This window comes from Gossypium hirsutum, chromosome D05, assembly GCF_007990345.1.
Source record: "Gossypium hirsutum isolate 1008001.06 chromosome D05, Gossypium_hirsutum_v2.1, whole genome shotgun sequence".
Classification (NCBI taxonomy): domain Eukaryota; kingdom Viridiplantae; phylum Streptophyta; class Magnoliopsida; order Malvales; family Malvaceae; genus Gossypium; species Gossypium hirsutum.
In genome coordinates, this window is record NC_053441.1 from 3,468,345 (window position 1) to 3,488,997 (window position 20,653).

General features: G+C 31.9%; 2 protein-coding genes and 1 long non-coding RNA gene across 4 annotated transcripts; all 3 read left to right on the forward strand.

Moving 5' to 3' along the window:
* The first annotated feature begins 8,216 nt into the window (after positions 1-8,216).
* Positions 8,217-8,879, forward strand: LOC107903274 (uncharacterized). Its single transcript, XR_001685746.2, has 2 exons — positions 8,217-8,300; positions 8,545-8,879. It is a non-coding gene; the product is annotated as an uncharacterized lncRNA (long non-coding RNA).
* Positions 8,880-14,432: 5,553 nt separating this feature from the next.
* On the forward strand, positions 14,433-16,878 carry LOC107907023 (cycloartenol synthase). 2 transcript variants are annotated; one of them, XM_041093153.1, is made up of 6 exons: positions 14,433-14,632; positions 15,028-15,172; positions 15,358-15,702; positions 16,000-16,098; positions 16,397-16,526; positions 16,658-16,878. In XM_041093153.1, the coding sequence occupies exons 3-6, from the start codon at positions 15,598-15,600 to the stop codon at positions 16,753-16,755; spliced, it is 432 nt and encodes a 143-aa protein (XP_040949087.1). In that variant the 5' UTR covers positions 14,433-14,632; positions 15,028-15,172; positions 15,358-15,597; the 3' UTR covers positions 16,756-16,878. The 2 variants fall into 2 exon arrangements, with proteins under 2 accessions (XP_040949087.1, XP_016689705.2); XM_016834216.2 differs by having other exon boundaries at positions 14,436-14,632; positions 16,009-16,098.
* A 521-nt stretch (positions 16,879-17,399) lies between these two features.
* Positions 17,400-20,547, forward strand: LOC107907020 (eukaryotic initiation factor 4A-9). Its single transcript, XM_016834212.2, has 5 exons — positions 17,400-17,683; positions 18,208-18,274; positions 18,475-18,581; positions 18,887-19,317; positions 19,582-20,547. The coding sequence occupies exons 2-5, from the start codon at positions 18,210-18,212 to the stop codon at positions 20,215-20,217; spliced, it is 1,239 nt and encodes a 412-aa protein (XP_016689701.1). The 5' UTR covers positions 17,400-17,683; positions 18,208-18,209; the 3' UTR covers positions 20,218-20,547.
* Positions 20,548-20,653: the final 106 nt, after the last annotated feature.

Consider the following 20,653-nt stretch of genomic DNA (forward strand, 5'->3'; position numbering starts at 1 on the left):
AATTCATTCATTTTGTTGTTATGATTACGAACACCATACCATGATCCTCCAAATTCCAAGTCCACACATGAGTATAACAAGCAACAATAAATGACAAAAATTAATCCTGCAAGAGATGGTTGACGGTCCAAATTCAAAGTTAAAGGAACCTAAACATAAATGACAAGTGTGGATTCACGGAAATATAGCAACCTTAAATTCTTTTAACTACAATAAAGTAAATTTAATTAACTCAAAGGAATAGCAGCAACATAAGCTACTTAACTTATTCAAAACACACTAGTGTTATTTATGGTACACTTCAAGTCAGATTTAAACATAATATTAACATAATTCATCTTTGTTTAAGTCCGATTCGGTTCAAAATATGAGTTTAAAATTTTAACCAAGTCCGTTCGTATTTACAAAAGACTAATTCAAGCTCATTTTCGGCCTGCTTATATTATTTTATTAAAATTATATTTATATTTTTAAATTTAATATTTAATAACTTTATATATATTTATCTTAACATTTTTTTATGTTTACATTATAGTATTATTATATATTGCTATAGATTTAATTTTTATGTGTTATAAATTACATAATATAGAATATTACAAACTTAAAAACAGGTCGGACTTGAGTCTTAAATCACTACACCAAAACAGGCTTTTAGCGGCATTTTTAGTGGCGTTTGGACAAAAAACGCCGCTAAAAATCGAGCATTAGCGGCGCTTCCAGGAAAGCGCTGCTAAAAATGAGCATTAGCGGCGTTTCTTGGAAAAACACCGCAAAAAACCTAAGCCCAACGACATCGTTTTTTGACCTTTCGGGGCATTAGCGGTGTTTTTGAAAAAGCGTCGCTAATGCTCAGGCTTTTAGCGTCGTTTTTGAAAAAGCGCCGCTATTGCTCATGCTTTTAGCGGCGTTTTTAAAGAAGCGCCACTAATGCTCTGACTTTTAGCAGCGTTTTTTAAAAAGCGCCGCAAAAACATTGAAAAATGAAAAAATTAAACTACTATTATTTAAAATAATGTTAAATTTTTTTGGGTACATGACTGATTGATTTTTAATTTATATATTAAATAATTTCATATATAATTGTAAAAGATACGATAGTATTAATTTTAAAATATTTAATTAATTATTATTATAGTTTAGGGTTTAATATATATGGTTTAGGGTATATGGTTAATTTAGGATTTAAGGCCAGTTTAGGAGTTACAATTTTAAGGTTTATAGATTATGGAATTAGGGATTATGGAATAGGAAATCTGGTTTAAGGGTTGTGATTTAAGGGTTAGGGGTTAGGAATTTGGGTCAGGGTTTAGGGTTTAGATTAATTAGTATTTTTAAATTTATATATTAAATAAGGTTTAGGGGTTAGTAGTTAGGGGTTAGGGGTTAGGGGTTAGGGGTTAGAGGTTAGAGGTTAAGAGTTAGTGATTTAATGTTTAGAGATTCGGGGTCGGGTTAGGGTTTAAGGTTTAGATTAATTAGTATTTTTTAATTTATATATTAATTAAGTTCATATATAATTGTAAAAGAGGGGTTAGGGGTTAGGGTTTATGTTTTATGATTTAGGGTTTAAGAGATAGGGGTTAGGGGTGTAGGGCTTAGATTAATTGGTGTTTTTTAAATTATATATTAAATAATTTCTTATATAATTGTAAAAGAGATAATTTTAATTTTAATTTATTAAAAGTATGATTATAGTTTAAATTATTTAAGAGATAATAGATCAATTTTATATATATTAAATGGTTTAGGATTTAATGTTTACTTTAGATTTATTAAATGATGAAAATTTATACAATTAATTAATATTTTTATATTTAAAAATATTTAATCTAAATTTAGATTTAATGGTTTAAACCATTTGATGTATTTAAATATCATACCATGGTAATTTATCCCGACTTTACCCTACTTTTTAAACCATGGTATGAGATAGCCTAGTCTCCCAATATTTCCTTAACCGCTAAAAATAAGCATTAGCGGCGTTTTTCGAAAAATGCCGCTAAAAATGAGCATTAGTGGCGTTTTTAGAAAAGCGCCGCAAAAAACCTAAGCCCAACAAAGTCGATTTTCTGAGTTTTGAGGCTTTAGCGGCGTTTTTGAAAAAGCGCCACAAATGCTCTATTTTTAGTGGCGTTTTTGAGAAAGCGCCACTAATGCTAATATAAAACGCCACTAATGCTAATATTTATTCTAAACCATTTGATATATAATTTTTTGTGGCGTTTTTATGAAAAACGCCGCAAAAGATAAACAATAAAGGCGTTTGCCACAAAATTCATTTTGCCTAAAAAAAATTGGCGCTGCTTTTTTCCCCAAATTTCCCCCTAAAACCCAAAAACTAAAAAGTCCCAAATTCGCGCTGATTTGTTCACAAAATCCCAAACGAAAAAATTTGGAGGAGCAGAACGACGCGCTGCGATTCCTCCCTCTGCAATTCGATTGTTAGCTTCTCCCACTCTATTTTCACAGCGGAGGCACTATTCTCAGCTCGTTAAATCTAATGGAAAGCGATTGTTTCTCATCGACACTTTAGCTTTGGTAAATTACAATGATTCCTTCTTTTGTTTTAGAAACTGTATTTTTGTTTGATTTTTGGAATCTTGAAAATATTTGAAGACATGGTGCATTATACTTATAGGTTAGGAGATTAGAGGCGGAAAGTCTGCCTTCGAAGCAAGCCGAGGCAATAACAGCAACCATGACTGAAGTTTTGAATGACAGCTTAGAAAATGTGTCTCTTTCAGTTGTTTCCAATACTACTTGCTCAATTCCTTCCCTTCCATTTCAATGAAAAAGAATTCAACCATGGTTTACCATCCTATTTATTTAGAAAAAAAAGAGAGAGAGAGAGAGGAAATCAGGTATATTTAATTGTTTAATTTGGGTTACAAACTTTGTCTGTTTTTTATATGTTTATCTCACAAATTTTCTTTTATCTGTTTTTTACATGTTTATCTCACAAAGTTTGGTTTATCAATTGTTTTACCTTTACTTTTTTAATGTGTTTCATGTGTTTATCGGCTAATTTTGCTTCTATTTATTATTATTTCCACTGAGAACAAAATTTGAGGGATTCATTTATTATTATTATTATTTGATTCATTGCACTGTGATCTTTGGATGGAAAACAAGTTTAATCAGGGTGGCTTGGTGGTAAGGTTTAATGGTTGCTCATGAGATTGAATTATTTATGATTAATTCATATTTTTTTACCAGACATCGTAGCGGGTTGTATGGTAAATATGGAACTGTTGGTTTTCTTTTGGTACATATCTATCGTTATTTAATAAAAATGATGAAATTCAATTCTTATTTTGTTCTTCCCAAACTTTTATCATTTTCTTTTGTAATTGTTATAGTATTTAATTTTAGGGTTAGTTTGTTTTAATCATGTTTTCTTGTTTAGGATCATTTGAATGGTTGGATGAATGTTAAATCTCTCTTAGATGTGTCATTTTAGGGCTTCTTTTTTTTTTCTTTTTTAGCATAGGGATTTGTTTTTATAATGATGGTTGTACTTATGTGTACAGTGTGTTTAAGAATGAAAGTGGTGTGGAATTATGCAGGCACATATACCTCCTCCCTCTGGCTACTTTGTGCAACTAGAAAATCCCGACGGTCTGTTTTTGAAGAAAAGAACGAGGATGCGTCGGTGGCTTTGTTGTTCGTGTCAGGTCAAGGAGAATTACCAATCGCGTGAAAACGAGCATTTGAAGTGTAATTCAGATGGTATATGTTACTTTGACCTGAACTTTTTCTTTGTATTTCTGATTTACTGTTTGGAATCTCTTGTAAAGTGTGAATTGTGCAGTTACCTAGCATGGTCGGAATCAGACCATCTTAATAGTTTATATTTTTTTATAATTTTTAATAGATTGAATCAAAATTTTATCATTTTTTAGAGCCAAAGTACAAATTTATCATTATTAATTTAAAATTTTATAAATTATAACAGGGATAAAAAGAAAATTTTTCATTTAGGGGGACGGGCCTAGTGTGATTTTCTTGCAAATATAGATGTTAATATTCTTGTTAGACACATTTGTGGACATAGGTATGGAGATATTACCCTTCAAATACATATCCCTATAAGATAAATGAAAATGACATCCGGGTTTGAGTAACATAGGACTTCACTCTTTTTTTTTTTAAACGAAAAAGAAAAAATGTAAACATAAAGTTTACTTTAGTGAATGCAACTCAGGCATATTATATATTTGTTAGCATTGGTCATCTCCTAATTCTTTTACTTTGCATAGGAAGTCTTAATATTAATTTCTATATATGGCTTTTACTTGATAATATATGAAGATTATTTTTAAGATGTTTGACATGTATTGTCTTATATTCCAATCTGGCATTTTGAAATATGAATTTCTCTGTCAAAGGTTCTTTATAAAGATATTTTCTTATTACGGTTTAATTTGTTTTTTCTTGTTAGCATGGTTGTGTTATGTTTGCTATGCTTTCAGGACATCAAAAGAACTCAAAGGTGGTTTCTCCTATCAAACCTGAAGAGCGAAAATCGTCGTCACTTATTGAAGTGCCTGCATTATCATTGGAAGAACTGAAAGAAAACACAGACAATTTCGGATCAAATGCTTTAATTGGGGAGGGTTCCTACGGAAGAGTTTATTATGCAAACTTGAATGATGGAAAAACTGTGGCTGTTAAAAAGCTTGATGTTTCCACTGAGCCCAATACTCTTTTGTCTTAGATTTGTTTATATTCTGATATGTAATTTGGGGTCTTTTATAGGATGCTGAACAGTGTCAACTTTTATACACCCTTTCTCAGTCTCTTCGATCAGCTGGTTCTAGGTAGGTTTCTTGTTCTTTGTCATTTAGATATACTGAGTTATACTTACTGGCAAAATTTGAGCAAGTCCATGGTGCCTTTAACAACTGAAACAACTGAAACAGTTTGAAGCTGTTGCTTTTGGTTTATCAAACTTTTTCTTCAAAATTAGGGATCTCTTATTTGGAGCAGTGTTACCTTGCATAGTTCTTTTGCCACTGCAATGCTTCTCTAGCATATATCTTTCTAATTTAGCAGCAAACATCTCTTTTAGAAAAAAAAATTCTAATCTCTCGCTGTCTTTTTTTTTTCTTTCTACAGTGAAAATATAGATACTGTAAAGGACCTTCTTGGTATTGACCTTGCAAGCAGGTAGATATCTACAGATTTGATAGTCATTTTTTTTCTTTTTAATAATGATGGCATTACCTAGTTAGACAATTTATATATGCTGATGCCATTTTCTATAACTGTTGAAGAATTGTTGCTGCTATTCAAATTTTCAAATACCTCTAGTGCCGTTCATGTAATGGCCCAAATTCAAAATTATCGGAATAGTGGTTTCGTAACCACAAATTCGATTTAAAGAGAAATTTATTTTAATATTTTTGCATGAATATTGATATGATAGGAAAAATCGTATGAAAATATCGATAGAAAAATTTTACTGATTAAGTGGTTAGTTAGAAAAAGAAATTATTGAAGGAATTAGGTAAAAATAAGATATTGAGACTTCGATCTCGTAAAACCGAGTCAAAAATATTTTTATAAATATTTATGAAGTGTTAGTAATATGGTATTAAAATTTCGTTAGAAAATATTAATATTTGGGTAGTCAATTAAGTGAAAAGGACTAAATTGAAAAAAATGTAAAAGTTACTAGAGGGATTAAATAGCTCAATTGTGAAATGAGGAGGGACATAAATTGCAAATAACCCCAAAAGGAGATATTCTGGGCGGCATACGCTGAGAAAAATCAGGAGAATTGAAGAAATAAGGGTAAAATTGGAATATTACAAAATTTGCTTTAAAAGCTAGGACTAAAGTGGAATTATCTAGATTTCTCTTTAATTTTCTGCACTCTCATCAGCCAAAAACGTCCTAAGGGTTTCTTCAAGCTGGTTTTTCATAATTTTTGCACCAAGTGAGTTAATTCTTGTCTTTTTCTTGTAATTTTTGCGTTTCTAAGACTTTTACAACTAGGTCCTATTACTTAATTCATTAGTTTTTGATTTTATGAATGATATTGAAAGTTGATATGAATATGTGCTGGAAGTTTATGAGAAAATAGGATGAAATTGATGCTTTAATTTGTTTTTGAGATGATTTTATTAGGTAATTCCAATAGAAATTGATTTGTAGGACCTAATTGTGAAAAAGTTTGGAATTAAAGTTTAGTGCTGAAATTATGATTTCCAAAGGTTATAAGGTAGTTTAAAGTGATATAATAAAGTGTTGATTGAGAAAAATCAGCTCAATTGAGAGGTTAATTGAGCAGAGACGAAATTATCATTGTTGAAAGTTTAGGGGAAAAATGGTAATTAACACCATGCACTAAAACAGTTTTGGACAGCAGCAGTACTCTAACTTTGAAAAATCATCAAAAATTGTAGAGATCGAATTAGAGGATGAATAAAATATGAAATTAAAACTTATTGAGTCTAGTTTCTTATAAAAGAAACGGTGTAAGCAATGGAATTGTAAATCATGAGATATAATAGATTTTGTGAGATAAGGTCAGAATGAATTCGGGTTCCCCTGTTCTGACTTTGGAAAATCATTAAAAATTGTAAAAAAATTATTATGAGTCATAACTTATATGTTTAGAATCCTTAATGAGTCTATTTTCTGAGGAAATAAAGGGAAGAATCATCCTAATTCTGTACAGTGAGATAATTAATTTTTAGTGAAGAGGGGTCAGAACTGTCATACAGTGAAACAGGGGAAACTTTAAAGAATAAACTGTACTTATTGGCTAAATCAAAAATTCTGAAATTTTTATGGTAAGATATGTTAGTATAGTTTTAGGGAAAATTAACGGATCTTAATTTGGAGTTCTGTAGCTCAAGATATAAATAATTTAGTGACTGTGACTCAGTGAGGCAGCTTTGAATGCACTATAAATAATAATAGAATTGAAGAGAAAGTTACATATGAACATGAAATGTATTAGATTAATGATTAAATTTATTTATTTAGATCCGGAAAATTCAAATACGAAGTAAGATCGAGGAAAAGAAAAAGTTCGGGATTAGTAGATTTTTGTTTACAAACAATTGTCGAGGTAAGTTCATGTAGCTTGAATTATATTCATAAATGCTTGAAATGTTTGTTATTGATGTGAATATGATTTGGATGTTTAATGTATGATAATTGATGAAGTATTGATATTATTGATGAAAAGAGGAAATAAATCCCGGTTGAATGAAAGGAAAAATTCGATGGATCTCTGAAAAAGGAATTGACGGTAAAAAGGATCTAGCCTGGACGGGTGATCCTATCCTGATATAGCCCTCCCGAAGAATATGTGGAAAATGGATTTAGCCCGGACGGGTAATCCGAATTAGGGTCTGAATTTAGCCTGGACTGGTAATTCAGATCCAAGCTCATTAGAGTAATTGTCGTTGCAGGAGATTTAGCCTGGACTAGTAATCCCGACAATACTCTATGAGTTTATATTACAGGGGATTTAGCCTGGACTAGTAATCCCACTGTAAGGATGAGGTTCGCGGGAGTGTGCTCTCTGAAATGGAAATGTGCGCACATAAATATGAATTGACGGACCCGGATTTGTACACTAAAGTGTACCTCTGAAAATTCATCGAAATTCCAAGTAATTCAACGGGATAAATATGGAAAAATAACAAGGAAATGGAAATCATGGAATTGATGAGCTCATCAATCATTTATCTTTGTAATGAATTTGCATGAGGTTGAGTTTGTATGTGATAGGTATATGTTTATGTGAATTGGATGTGTGCTTGTGTTATTAAATGATGGATGTATAAGTATGGTAAGTATAATTCCTGTTGCATGAACTTACCAAGCACAAAGTGCTTACCCTGTTTCTTTTTCCCCTGTTTGTAGAGTTAAGAGCTCGGAGGTCGAATTTGGTCGGAGACACATCACACTATCAATCTCGAGATCTCGGTACATAAAGGAACTTTATTTTGGAAATCAATGGCATGTATAAGCTAGTAAATTAGATGTTAATGTGAAATGAATTTATGGTTAGCAATTGGTATGGCTAACAAATTTTGGTTTTGGTATGTGATGAAATTATCTTATGAATATGATAAATCTATCTTGAAAAAAAAATTCGGTAAAATCTGGTAATACCTCATATTATATTTCGGCGACGAATACGGGTATGGGGTATTACAGTTCATGTAAGAAATACATGTAAAAGTATATCATCTATGTACAGGTTTGATTGTGGCATGTTTATGTTAAAATATATCGACTTCTATAGCAGAGGCTTAAGTCTTTGTTTTGAGCAGGTAAGTCCATGGAACAATTTTTCATCCTTGTAGTTCATGTTTTATTTTGATTTTTCTGTGATTAAACTCTAGTACTCAGGGCAGTAGTTGTTGGGATGTAAAATCTGTTGTCCATCTGCCTAAATATATGACAAAAGGCAGAAGTACATATTGGAGATACTCTCACATGCACATTCATTCGTTTGAAACCCAATATTTGGTTATTTGTCTTTGAACTGAGTTGGATTTTTCCATGCTTATGTAGGAACACATGCCCTATTTTCGTTTAAGGACCACCAAGGAAATTCTGAAACTGAAAGCTGATTGATCGGATGTGTATGTCGGCTTTCATCAACTACTTTCGAAGGCCTTCCTTGGTGTGCAAAGAGATTGCTTCTTCTGATTTGATTTTTCAATATAAATACTGGACAAAGTATGGATATTTCTTGTCAGTTGCATTTACTGCTGTTAGTAAAATAGGATTCTCTTCTTAGGATCTTAGTTTCTTCACTTGTATTAGACTCAACAATGGCTTGCATTGCATTGCATTGGTGTTGATTTTACAATTTTTAATTTTTATTAATTATTTACGTTTTCTCACTTTTATTAATTTTTATTATTATTTAAGTTTCCTTTATTTGCCTTCTTTTATCATTTTCATAGAAAATTTAATTTAAATAATATTTTTTATTTATCCTTAAAAGTATATTTAAAGTTCAAATTTAAAAAATAAAACATAATACAATATTTATCATAAAAATAAATATTATTTGATTAAAATAATTTTTTTAAATGTTATGTTTTTTGTGGCGTTTTTGCAAGAAGCGTCGCTAAAGGTTTGTTCTTTAGCGGCGTTTATGATAAAAGCGCCGCTAAAGGCCATGTTCTTTAGCGGCGTTTGTGACAAAAGCGCCGCTAAAGGTCATGTTCTTTAGCGGCGTTTATGATAAAAGCGTCGTTAAAGGTCATGTTCTTTAGCGGCATTTGTGACAAAAGCGCCGCGAAAGGTCATATTCTTTAGTGGCGTTTGTGATAAAAGCGCCGCTAAATGCCTAAAAAAATGCCGCTAAAAGTCTATTTTGTTGTAGTGAATGTTCAAACTCAAGCCAAATCTATATTTTAAACAAGTCAAAATTTTTTGCCCAAGCTCATTTTTCAAGTATAATATTTTTGTTAAAACTCTTTCAATTTTTAAATAAATCTTTGAGCCTGAACAAGTAACCTAATCCATGAACAAGTCTAACTACAACTAAGTAAAACACTCAAGGCTTAACAAGTTAATGAGCAATGCAATACAATAAGCAATGAATAGGCTACTAAACAATTTAGGGGTGTTAAACGGTTGGTTCGATTAATACCCGGACCGAATAACCCTAAATATGAAAACATTTAACCGTTAATCGAATCAAAGTTTTTTTCAAATACATTAACTAAATTGAAATCTTTCGGTTAATTTGGTCAGTGAACAGAATTAACCGAAATTTATATGTTTTTGTCTTTTGGTTAAAATAAGTAGAAAACATATTAAAAAAATACATTGCTAATGTTCATTTTCTTTTATATATTTAATAGTTAAAAAACTTTAAATAGAGGTAAAAATAACAAATAAGACATTAGAAACATTACATATATTAATTATTTATATACTGGAGTGAGTTATATATATTATATATAATATATATTATTTATTTCGATTAATTGGTTAATTCGGTCAATTACCCGGTTTTAAACCGAAATAACCGATAACTAAAATTTCAAAAAATCATTAACTAACCTCCAACTAAATTAAATTTGACCATCAACCAATTAACTGAATTAAATTTCAATTAATTAATTCAATTTTAACTGAAGTATGAACACCTTACTAAAAAATATTCAATCTCTCTAATCACTCCTTACGAAACATAATCAACAAACCGAATCCAGACACTGATCAGAAAAGTCAGCACAAATTAGTGTAATAAAACAAACCAAACAACGCCTTACCTGACTCATAAGTCATAACGATTATCAGACCATAAGAAGAAAAAAAAACAAATATAAATCTAAACAAATATAACAAGCCAGATTATTACAATATAGAAAAACTTGCCGACGTTAATATGTAAAAAAAGAAAGAAAGAAATTTTCCGACTAGACCTGTCCATGGGCCGGGCCGAGCCAGGTTCGGGCCGGGCCCACAAAAATTTTCAGCCCGTTACTAGGCCCGGGCCCGGTCCGGCCCGAAATATGGGCTTGAGATTTTGCCCAGGCCCGGCCTGAAGAAAAAATATGGGGCCCGAGCCCGGCCCGTTTTAATTAAAATTAAAATTAAAATTATTTTTTTAATAAAATTAAAACTAATTGTTATTAAAATTAATTGTTAGTAAAATTATCAAATTATTAATTGTTAATTGTATTAATTGTTGTAATAAAATCTAACATTTGATTAGTAAATTTATCAAATTATTAATTGTATTAATTGTTGTAATAAAATCTAACATTTGATTAGTAAATTTATCAAATTATTAATTGTATTAATTGTTGTAACAAAATCTAACATTTGATTAGTAAAACAAACTTGATGTTTTATTATTATTATTTTGTAACACTAGTCAAGGAAATGAAAGTAAATAAACTTAAAATGAAAAACTATTATATTTTAAAAATAAAAAATATATATTTAATATTTTTCGGGCCGGGCCGGGCCCGGGCCAAAAAAATCTTTCCCGAGGCCCGGCCCATTTTTTAAACGGGCCTAAAATTTTGCCCAAGCCCATATTTCGGGCCTATATTTTTACCCAAACCCTCCCATATTTTGGGTGGGCCGTCGGGCCGGGCCGGGCCGCCCGGCCCATGGACAGGTCTATTTCCGACGTTAAATTGAAACAAATAACCGAAAAACTTTTAAAGGTTATAGAGATTTTTGACCAAATAGAAAGATATAAAATTGTATCGTGATCATTGGGTCTAAATATAATATTAATATATTTTATGTTTATTTAAGTTTGGTTCAGTTCGAAATATGAGTTTAAAATTTTGTCCAAATCCACTCATATTTATAAAAGAACAACTCAATACCATTTTAAACCCGCCCATATTATTTTTCTAATTTTTTAAAAATATTTATATTATATTCTTTTAATATTTAATAAATTTATACATTTTTTATTTATTTAAAATTTTTATCTACTCGTCTTTAACACTATTTTAATGTTTATATTACAATAATATTATATATTTAATATAAATTTATTTTTTAATGTGTTTTAAATTACATAATATATAAAAATAACATAATATAAAATATTATAAACTTAAAAATGGGTTGGCCTGTAACACCCCCTACCCGTATCCGTTGTCGGAATAGGGCACGAGGCATTAACGGAGTTTACTAAACATTTTCAATAATTCTGAATCATTTATTATTCATATTCTAAAAATAATCATAACGTCCCTCTATTGGGCTCTCGAAGCCCAAAACATTTATTAGAAACCTACTGAGATTAAATCGGAATCATAGGGAATTTTTCGCAAAATCCTAAATATATATATAGATTTTTTTAAAAAAAATTATTTTCGAATTAGGTGCATGGTTCATACGGGCGTATCACATAACAAATCTTTTTATAAGAAATTGCATAACTGAAACATTTCTACTCTTTCATAAGCTCAATTATATTTTCATCAAGCACTTACCATTCCAATGCACCTTATAATTAAACATATTACCATTCAACAGTAATTTGGCACTTGCCTAAACTTCAGGCAACAACATTGGTTAGCGTACTTTAATATTGACAAACTTATTTTCTCGCCATGTCTCACTTAAATTTATTACTCGTCTTAATACACATAATTTTCCTTGTATCAACGTATCAAAGATAGTCTCATTTTTACATGTCATAATACATATCATTTTCTTGTTGTTTCTTCTTAAATATAAATTATTCAATTCATTATGACAATATTTCATGTACCATAATTTTTTTTATAAGTTCAATGTATATTTATTCCAGTAGCAGTTCATAATCTTGAATATGCATAATTATCAAGCAAGTTTCACATACATGTATTTTCCATGTCATATTTTAGTATATCAAATAATTATCATTTCTATGTATTTCAAATTTAATTTCATGATTTTATGTACTTATCATTTTCTATTTTTATCCCGTTAAATTTCTCAGAATTTCGATGGATTTTCAAGGGTACACTTTGGTGTACAAATTCGGGTCCGTCAATTCATATTCATGTGCGCACATTTTTCAATTCAAAGAGCACACTCCCGCAATCCTCATTTCTTACAGCGGGATTACCAGTCCAGGCTAAATTCCCTACAAGAGAGCACACTCCCGCAAACCTCATTTCTTACAGTAGGATTACCTCATTTCATGATTCTATGTACTTATCATTTCATGCAATTTGGTCATTTTGATATTTTTTACAAAATTACCCTTAAAATTTTACTTTTATTCAATTTAGTCTCTGAACCTAAAACGTGTAAATTAGCTATTTTAAAATAAACTCATATTAGCTGAATATTCACATATATTATTTTTCCTCCTCCTCCACTCCACTCCACATCGTTGATATATATATTACCACTATTACTTGTTTACTCATAACAAGTTGTTCATTTGAGTTATAGTCACTAAATTAATTATATCTTAAGATACAGAACTCCGAATTGAGATCCGTAAATTTTATCTGAAACTAGACTCACATATCTTCTTACCTTAAAATTTTCATAATTTTTGGTGTAGCCAATAAGTACAGTTTATTCTTTAAAGTCATTCCTGTTCTGTTGTATGATAGTTTTGACTCTTCTTCACTAAAAATTAATTATCTCCTTGTACAGGATTTGGATGATATTCTCGTTTGTTTCTTTTTAAAATAGACTTATTAATGATTCTAATCATATAAATTATAACTCATAATAATTTTTTTACAATTTTTAATGATTTTCCAAAGTCAGAACAGGGGAACCCGAATTCTGACATTGTCTCACAAAATTTATTATATCTCATAATTTACAATTCCATTGATTACAATGTTTCTTCTATGTGAAACTAGACTCAATAATATTTAATTTCATATTTTTTCATCCACTAATTCAATTTCCATGATTTATGGTGATTTTTTAAAGTTAACCTACCGTTTTTGTCCAAAACTGTTTTAGTGCAAAAGGTTGATTACTAAATTTATAACACCCTTATTCCCTTTCTCTATAGTATTTCCCATCACTTTCTTTTATTTTTCTTCACTAACATATCAAGAACATAGAACCTTATATAATAAAACCCTACATTAACATCAATTTCATACTTTTTCAATAATATCAAACTCAAAAATATATTGAAATCTTGATGTTCTTACCTTGCTCTATTGATTTCAATCTTTAACTTGATTTTCTCTCTCCTCCAGCCTCTATTTCTTGAATCTAACTTGATATTCTAGCTCCCCATAGTCTCCTTATCAATTTTCTCTCTTGGTGGCTATGGAAATTTGTTTGAATTCTAAGTGAAAATGGTGAATTTTTGGTGTGAGGACCAAATTGTAAAGAAAGCAAATTTTTTTTTCTTTCTCTCTTCTTCTCACGTTGATGCATGGAAAAATGGTGGGATTAAGGCTTCCATCTTTCTTTCGACATATATATATACACTAAATAAAATAATAAATATCATTAAGAAAAAAAATCAAATCAAAATATAATAAACTAATATTTATTTATTTATTTAATCTAAAATATCTCCAACATCATCATTATTTTCTAGATTTCTCTCTCTTCTAATTGAACATTTTGCCCTTTAGATCTTCTAAAATTCCATCATTGAGTCATCACTTAATTTGGTAAAATTACAAATTGGTCCCTCATAATTCTTCATCTATTCAATTTGGTCCCAATTCATCCATTTTCCTTAGGTTCTAGATTATTCCACCCTTAAAATATTTACACTATTGATCCTTCAATTTTTTCATATTTACATTTTAACCCCTCAAATTTTGAGTATTTACTATTGGGTAACAAAACTTTTCTCACTTTTACAATTTAATCCTTTCTTGAATTAATATGTCATAATATACTTCCCAATGTTGTCATAACTCAAAATTTTCGGGGTATTACATGGCTAGGCTTAAACATTTAAGCTCCATGCCCAGCCCATATTTTAAATGGATGTAATTTTAAGGGTCTGTTTTTTTATCCAACACAGATTCTTAACACCAGACACTGACGTTCATCAAGTTTGGGAATTCTGCCCTAAATTAGGAACCCCGGAAGAGCTTTCTAAGGTGGAAATGGCTTATCAAAGTTTTCGGGATAACCGTTTCCATACAAAAAACACAGTTCTGATCTTCTCATGAGAATTCAGGTTAATCTGGGTGCTGAAATTGGGATTTGGGGTTTTTTGTTAATTGTTGTTCATGTAATTTGTTTTCCAATTTTGGAAGAATTGGTTCTCTACTGTTGGGATTTCCATATAGTTCTCTTTAGTCTTTCCATTGTAGGGAAATTTTACTTCTATGATTGATTTCCATATAGTTTTGTGTCTGTTGAGTGTTATTACTTGAGTGAAAGCATATATTCACTTATCTGATTTTAATCAAATATTAGCTAGTAAATTGTAGGTAAAATCGTGCATCCCTACATCTGAAATGGATTTTTCATATGACTGATTTCCGAGTTTCTTTATTGTTTTTAATTTATGGGACCACATTAGCACCCGCAAATTAGTTTCTTTGTTTTTTTTCCATTTGGAATTTACAGGTGTTTCTATTTCAAAAAGCTGCTGTTTACAAGTGCAACATGATGGGAAAACCTGCAGTGGTCACTTGTGTTGTGGACAGTATGACAGACAACCTAAGACCTACTCGTGCTGAAGTAACTGATGTTGCCAATGCTGTGTTGGATGGTGAATTTTTGCTCACTTATACCATGCTTTTTTCCTCCTTTTTGTCACATTTGTGTCAAGTTTGATGGAATCTCTTAGTTACACTGCCTTCATTTTTTAATCTCATTGGTCCTTGTTTAATAAATGACTTCTGACATGGATTATATCAATTCAAATCTTAATTTTCTGTTTACATTTTGGTTCAGGGAGTGATGCAATACTTTTAGGGGCAGAAACCTTGCGTGGACTATACCTTGTTAAGGAGTGGAGAAAAGATTTCTTGTTTTTGACACGTCGTCTAAACCATTGTTGTTTGTTTTAGCCATTTTGCATTTTGAAGGTCATTATAGTTCTTTCTGGATGTAGTTTGCGGAAGAGAAACAATCTGTCAATAATTTACCACAAACCAAACTGGAAGAGTTTGAAGATGTAAGGAAGAGGCTGTAATGACAACATTGCACAGTGCCCTTGATTTTTATTCAACAATACAAGCAGATGATGGTCATTGGCTAGGAGATTATGGGGGCCCTATGTTTCTACTTCCTGGTTTGGTAAGGCTTAACAAAGCTATATCTGATTCTGATCTGTCTGTTAATGTGGAAATTACTAATGTCTTTTCTGTGGCTTAATCTACAAAGAAATTAAATTGCTGCTTCTCAAAATCTTTTGACATTTCACATTTGTACGTGTAGTGGAAGAACCAATCCTTTATTTTGTCATTATGTCTGTCTTTTTAACTCTGAGATCCCCTGATAATTACATTTCAATAGCTTTCTGATTACCTTGACATTGTTGCATTCTCAACAACTAATAATTGGATGATATGTAATTTAATCTTTGTTTATAAGCTGCAACAGGTTATTACATTATATGTTACTGGAGCCTTGAATACTGTCCTATCAAAGGAGCATCAATATGAGATATGCAGATATCTGTACAATTATCAGGCAAGCAATGTGCACTGTGTGTGTTTAAGATTTTATGATTTCCACTTGTTGAGTAGATATTATGTTATGAACTAATTATGACATAATTATGTTATTATTGTCTGCTAGCTCTCTGGAATGTTTCTCACATCAGTTGAGCTTGTTCTAAGCAAGCATAGTGCTATCTGGATGAAAGGAAAACCAACCCACTTAAGTCAATTGCCTTTTACTAACTAGTCGATGTCAGTTGGCATTGTCATTACCATATAAACAAATGAAGAAAATTGCTCTGTTTTGAGAGTTGATTGTTTTCTTGCAGAATAGAGATGGTGGTTGGGGCCTTCACATTGAAGGTCCAAGCACCATGTTTGGTACTGTGTTAAATTATGTTAGCTTGAGGCTGCTTGGTGAAGGTGCTGAAGGTGGAGAAGGGGCAATTGAGAAAGCACGTGAGTGGATCCTAGAACATGGTTCCTTTCAAAAGTTTGTTAGTAAATAGTCTCCCTTTTACAGGTCTTATATCTGTTCCAAAGGTTCTACATTATTCTACTCTAGACAATAATTTTGTATAATTCTGTAGGAAGAATGTGGTGTCATTGTCGAATGGTGTATCTGCCAATGTCGTTTTTGTATGGGAAGAAGTTTGTGGGTCCTATCACACCCACAATTCTATCTTAGAGCATAGCTGATTGCATGCATATGGTTATGTATTTGTTGAATGCATACATATATACATATTTATGTCTGTAAATGTGTGCATTGGGATAAATTTTATAGGAGATAGCTTTGTGTTACACTGTAGATTGGTTGGCTAAGGAATTGGTTATACTTGAGAGTGGCTGAAATTTGATAATGATGCTATCTGTGTTGTTTGTAAGACAACAAAAAAATTGCTTTTATGCTGAGCGTAATTTCATCAGGAGATCACTACAATTGATTCACTACTAATTAGTAAATTCCGGAAGTAGTTTGCGATACTTTTATATTTTAATAATTGAGTATTATTATATATTTAATTTGATTTATTTATTTATAAATAAATCATTGCAATATATGTAAAAACAAATTAAAATATAAAAAATTATTAATATATATTAATATATGTAAAAACAACTTTTCCGGAAAATATTTTTAAAAAATCTGCCAAACAGCAGAAAATATTTTACACAGATTCAATCAAACATCAGAAATCATTTTACGGAAAACATTTTACTGTCAATCAAACGAACCCTTAATATTTTTATTTAAATCCTTCTAAATTTTGAAGAAATTTTTAAAACTAGAAGGATAACTCAACCATGAACCGGTGTACTGACTGTTTATTTATTTATTCTGGTAGTATTAAATTTATAGAATCAACAACGATAAGGAAACGACGACCTAGAATGAAAGCAAAGGGGGTAAAATCGTCAAAACAAATATCCCTATTGAGGGTTTCTTTTTCTATGTCAGTCTTACAAAAGTCACAATAGCTGATAACTACATCCTCTCCCTCTCCCTTACTTGCACAGAGACAGAGGTCCAAGGAGTTTGGGGCAAAAACCCTAACCCCCAAAACATCACCCCAGTAAGCTATCTATCGTCTCTCAATCATCTTTATTATCAGGTAATTCTTTTTTTTCTATCCTTTTTACCCTTGCTCTAGTTCAGCTTATGCTCAGTATTTTCTTAGCATTATGAGTTTTCTTTTTTGGTATCGTCTTTGCTTGTGGAATCAACATGTAAGAACGGAGACCAGCTGGATTTTGTTTTTTTAGCTGCGAGTTTTACTTTAATCCGACAGATCTTTTTTCGATACTTGGATTGTTGTTCTTTTCTGACCTATTGCAGCTTATTCATCCAAAAGTACTTCAAACGTCTAAATTGCTTGTGTTACTTGTAGAATATAGGTTTACGTATACTGTTTTTGCTTTATATAAACGATCAGCGACCTTGTTGGCATTTAGCTCCATATGCGAATAGAAGATAGGTGAAGTTCATGTGTTGCCTTGGTTAATTGTTCTGATTAAGACCAAACTGAACTGTCTTCAGCTTGATGCTTTGGCTTTTTCTGGCAAGACTGCCACTTTAAGTCAGATATTAAATTTGTAATTATGTATGAGTTATTTAAATATGGGTTGCTATTTGTAGTCATGGCTGCTGCAGCTCCAGAGGGTTCTCAATTTGATGCTCGCCAGTATGATGCTAAAATGGATGAGTAAGTTTACTGTTTCTAGGCATTTGGCTTTCAGATTCATTGGTGGTAAATGAAGTTTTTTTATTTTTTATTTTTATTTTTTATGTTTCTTCATGGTTTATTTGATTATTTAACTGGCGCTTTTATAGTTTGCTAAGCTTCTGAGTTCTGATTTTATTGGAAGAATTCTAAGGCTTTGTTCGGTACATTGATATGAGCAGACTTGAAGCTGTGGGGCAAGATTTCTTTACCTCATATGATGAGGTTTATGACACTTTCGATGTTATGGGATTGCAAGAAAATCTTCTTAGGGGCATTTATGCTTATGGTAAGTTGGATATATTTCAACTACTTTGTTAAGAAAAAAACCCTGAAGGTTGCAGAGAGGATACTATCATTCTTTACTATGTGAGGTAGCACTGTTAAAACTTATCGCGCCTTGCAGGTGATTCAAAATCAATTACCTTGTTATCAATTTAGGCTTTTAGCTTATATGTCTGCCAGTTAAGATCTTGTGATTTGCGATGGTGAAAAATATAGGCTTTCATGTTCTAGTGGCAGCTTCATTTCTTTGTATTGTTCAAGAATTGACCCTTTACATGTCTGCTTGCTAAGTCAAAATTTTCCGTGAAGGTTTTGAGAAGCCATCTGCAATTCAGCAAAGAGGAATTGTACCCTTTTGCAAGGGACTTGATGTAATTCAACAAGCACAATCCGGAACAGGAAAAACTGCAACTTTTTGCTCTGGAATTCTACAGCAGCTTGACTACAGCTTAGTTCAGTGCCAAGCATTGGTCCTTGCACCAACCCGTGAACTAGCACAACAAATTGAGAAGGTCATGCGGGCATTAGGTGATTACCTTGGTGTCAAGGTTCATGCTTGTGTAGGTGGGACCAGTGTCCGTGAAGATCAACGGATTCTCTCCAGTGGGGTTCATGTGGTTGTTGGTACACCTGGCCGTGTATTTGACATGTTGAGGAGACAATCTCTCCGCCCTGATCATATAAAGATGTTTGTTTTGGATGAAGCTGATGAAATGCTCTCAAGAGGCTTCAAGGATCAGGTCCTTTTTTTCACTTATAAGCTGTATGTATTATTTCTTGTGCTTTGCCTAGAAGATGATGGCTCTAGTTGGAAAGCTACTTATTGGATATAATGAATATTTAGGCAGGTTTTTGCATGTTTATGCTTGAGAGGAAGTCTTTTACCTCTTAGCATTTTAGTATTTTGGATGTAGGAATTTTATCGGTTTTTTCCTAGCTTTTTTCTTTGTATCTCTGTTCTTCCATTTGTTGTTTTGTTGACTTCTATTGTTCGCATGTGCTAGATCTATGATATTTTCCAGTTATTGCCACCTAAAATTCAAGTAGGAGTGTTTTCTGCTACAATGCCTCCTGAAGCCCTAGAAATCACAAGGAAGTTCATGAACAAACCTGTGAGGATTCTGGTGAAACGTGATGAGCTTACCCTTGAGGGTATCAAGCAATTTTATGTCAATGTTGAGAAGGAGGAATGGAAGCTTGAGACACTTTGTGATCTCTATGAGACCTTAGCAATCACCCAAAGTGTCATTTTTGTGAACACTAGGCGTAAGGTTGATTGGCTTACAGATAAGATGCGTAGCCGTGACCATACAGTGTCTGCTACCCATGGAGATATGGACCAAAATGCAAGGGACATTATCATGCGGGAATTCCGATCTGGATCCTCTCGCGTGCTTATCACCACTGATCTCTTAGCTCGTGGTATTGACGTTCAGCAAGTCTCACTTGTGATCAATTATGATCTCCCAACACAACCAGAGAACTACCTTCATCGAATTGGTCGTAGTGGAAGATTTGGGAGAAAAGGTGTTGCCATCAACTTTGTAACCACAGATGATGAGAGGATGCTATATGACATCCAGAGGTTTTATAATGTTGTAATTGAGGAGCTGCCATCAAATGTTGCTGATCTAATTTGATTCTGGTTCAGGCTGGCTAGGTAAATGGCTCTCTGGGAATGACAAAGCTTAGGAGGTCCAGTTACAACTGGGAGGGATTTCGTTCCTGCACATTTAGTTGAGCTCCCATTACCATATAAAAAACCCAATGTTCAAATTTTGATTTGGTGTGTGTCTAAGCAAGAAATATCTGTAGTATTGTTCTAGTTTATTCTAAATCATGTTGTTTTATCTATGTTCTTATTTCTTTCCATCTGTAGTTTCTGTATGTGAGACTTGAGGGGAGATTATGTAGAATGGAAACGTGATTATTTTAGATCATTGGACTTGCCTTTATGGTAAGTTTTTCGTGTCCCCTATCTTTCTATTTCAATAGCATATTATTGTTTGAGAATTTGGATCTGATCAAGAAAGTAGTGACAGGAGATTAATGTAAACCTTTTGTAGCTTTAGGTGG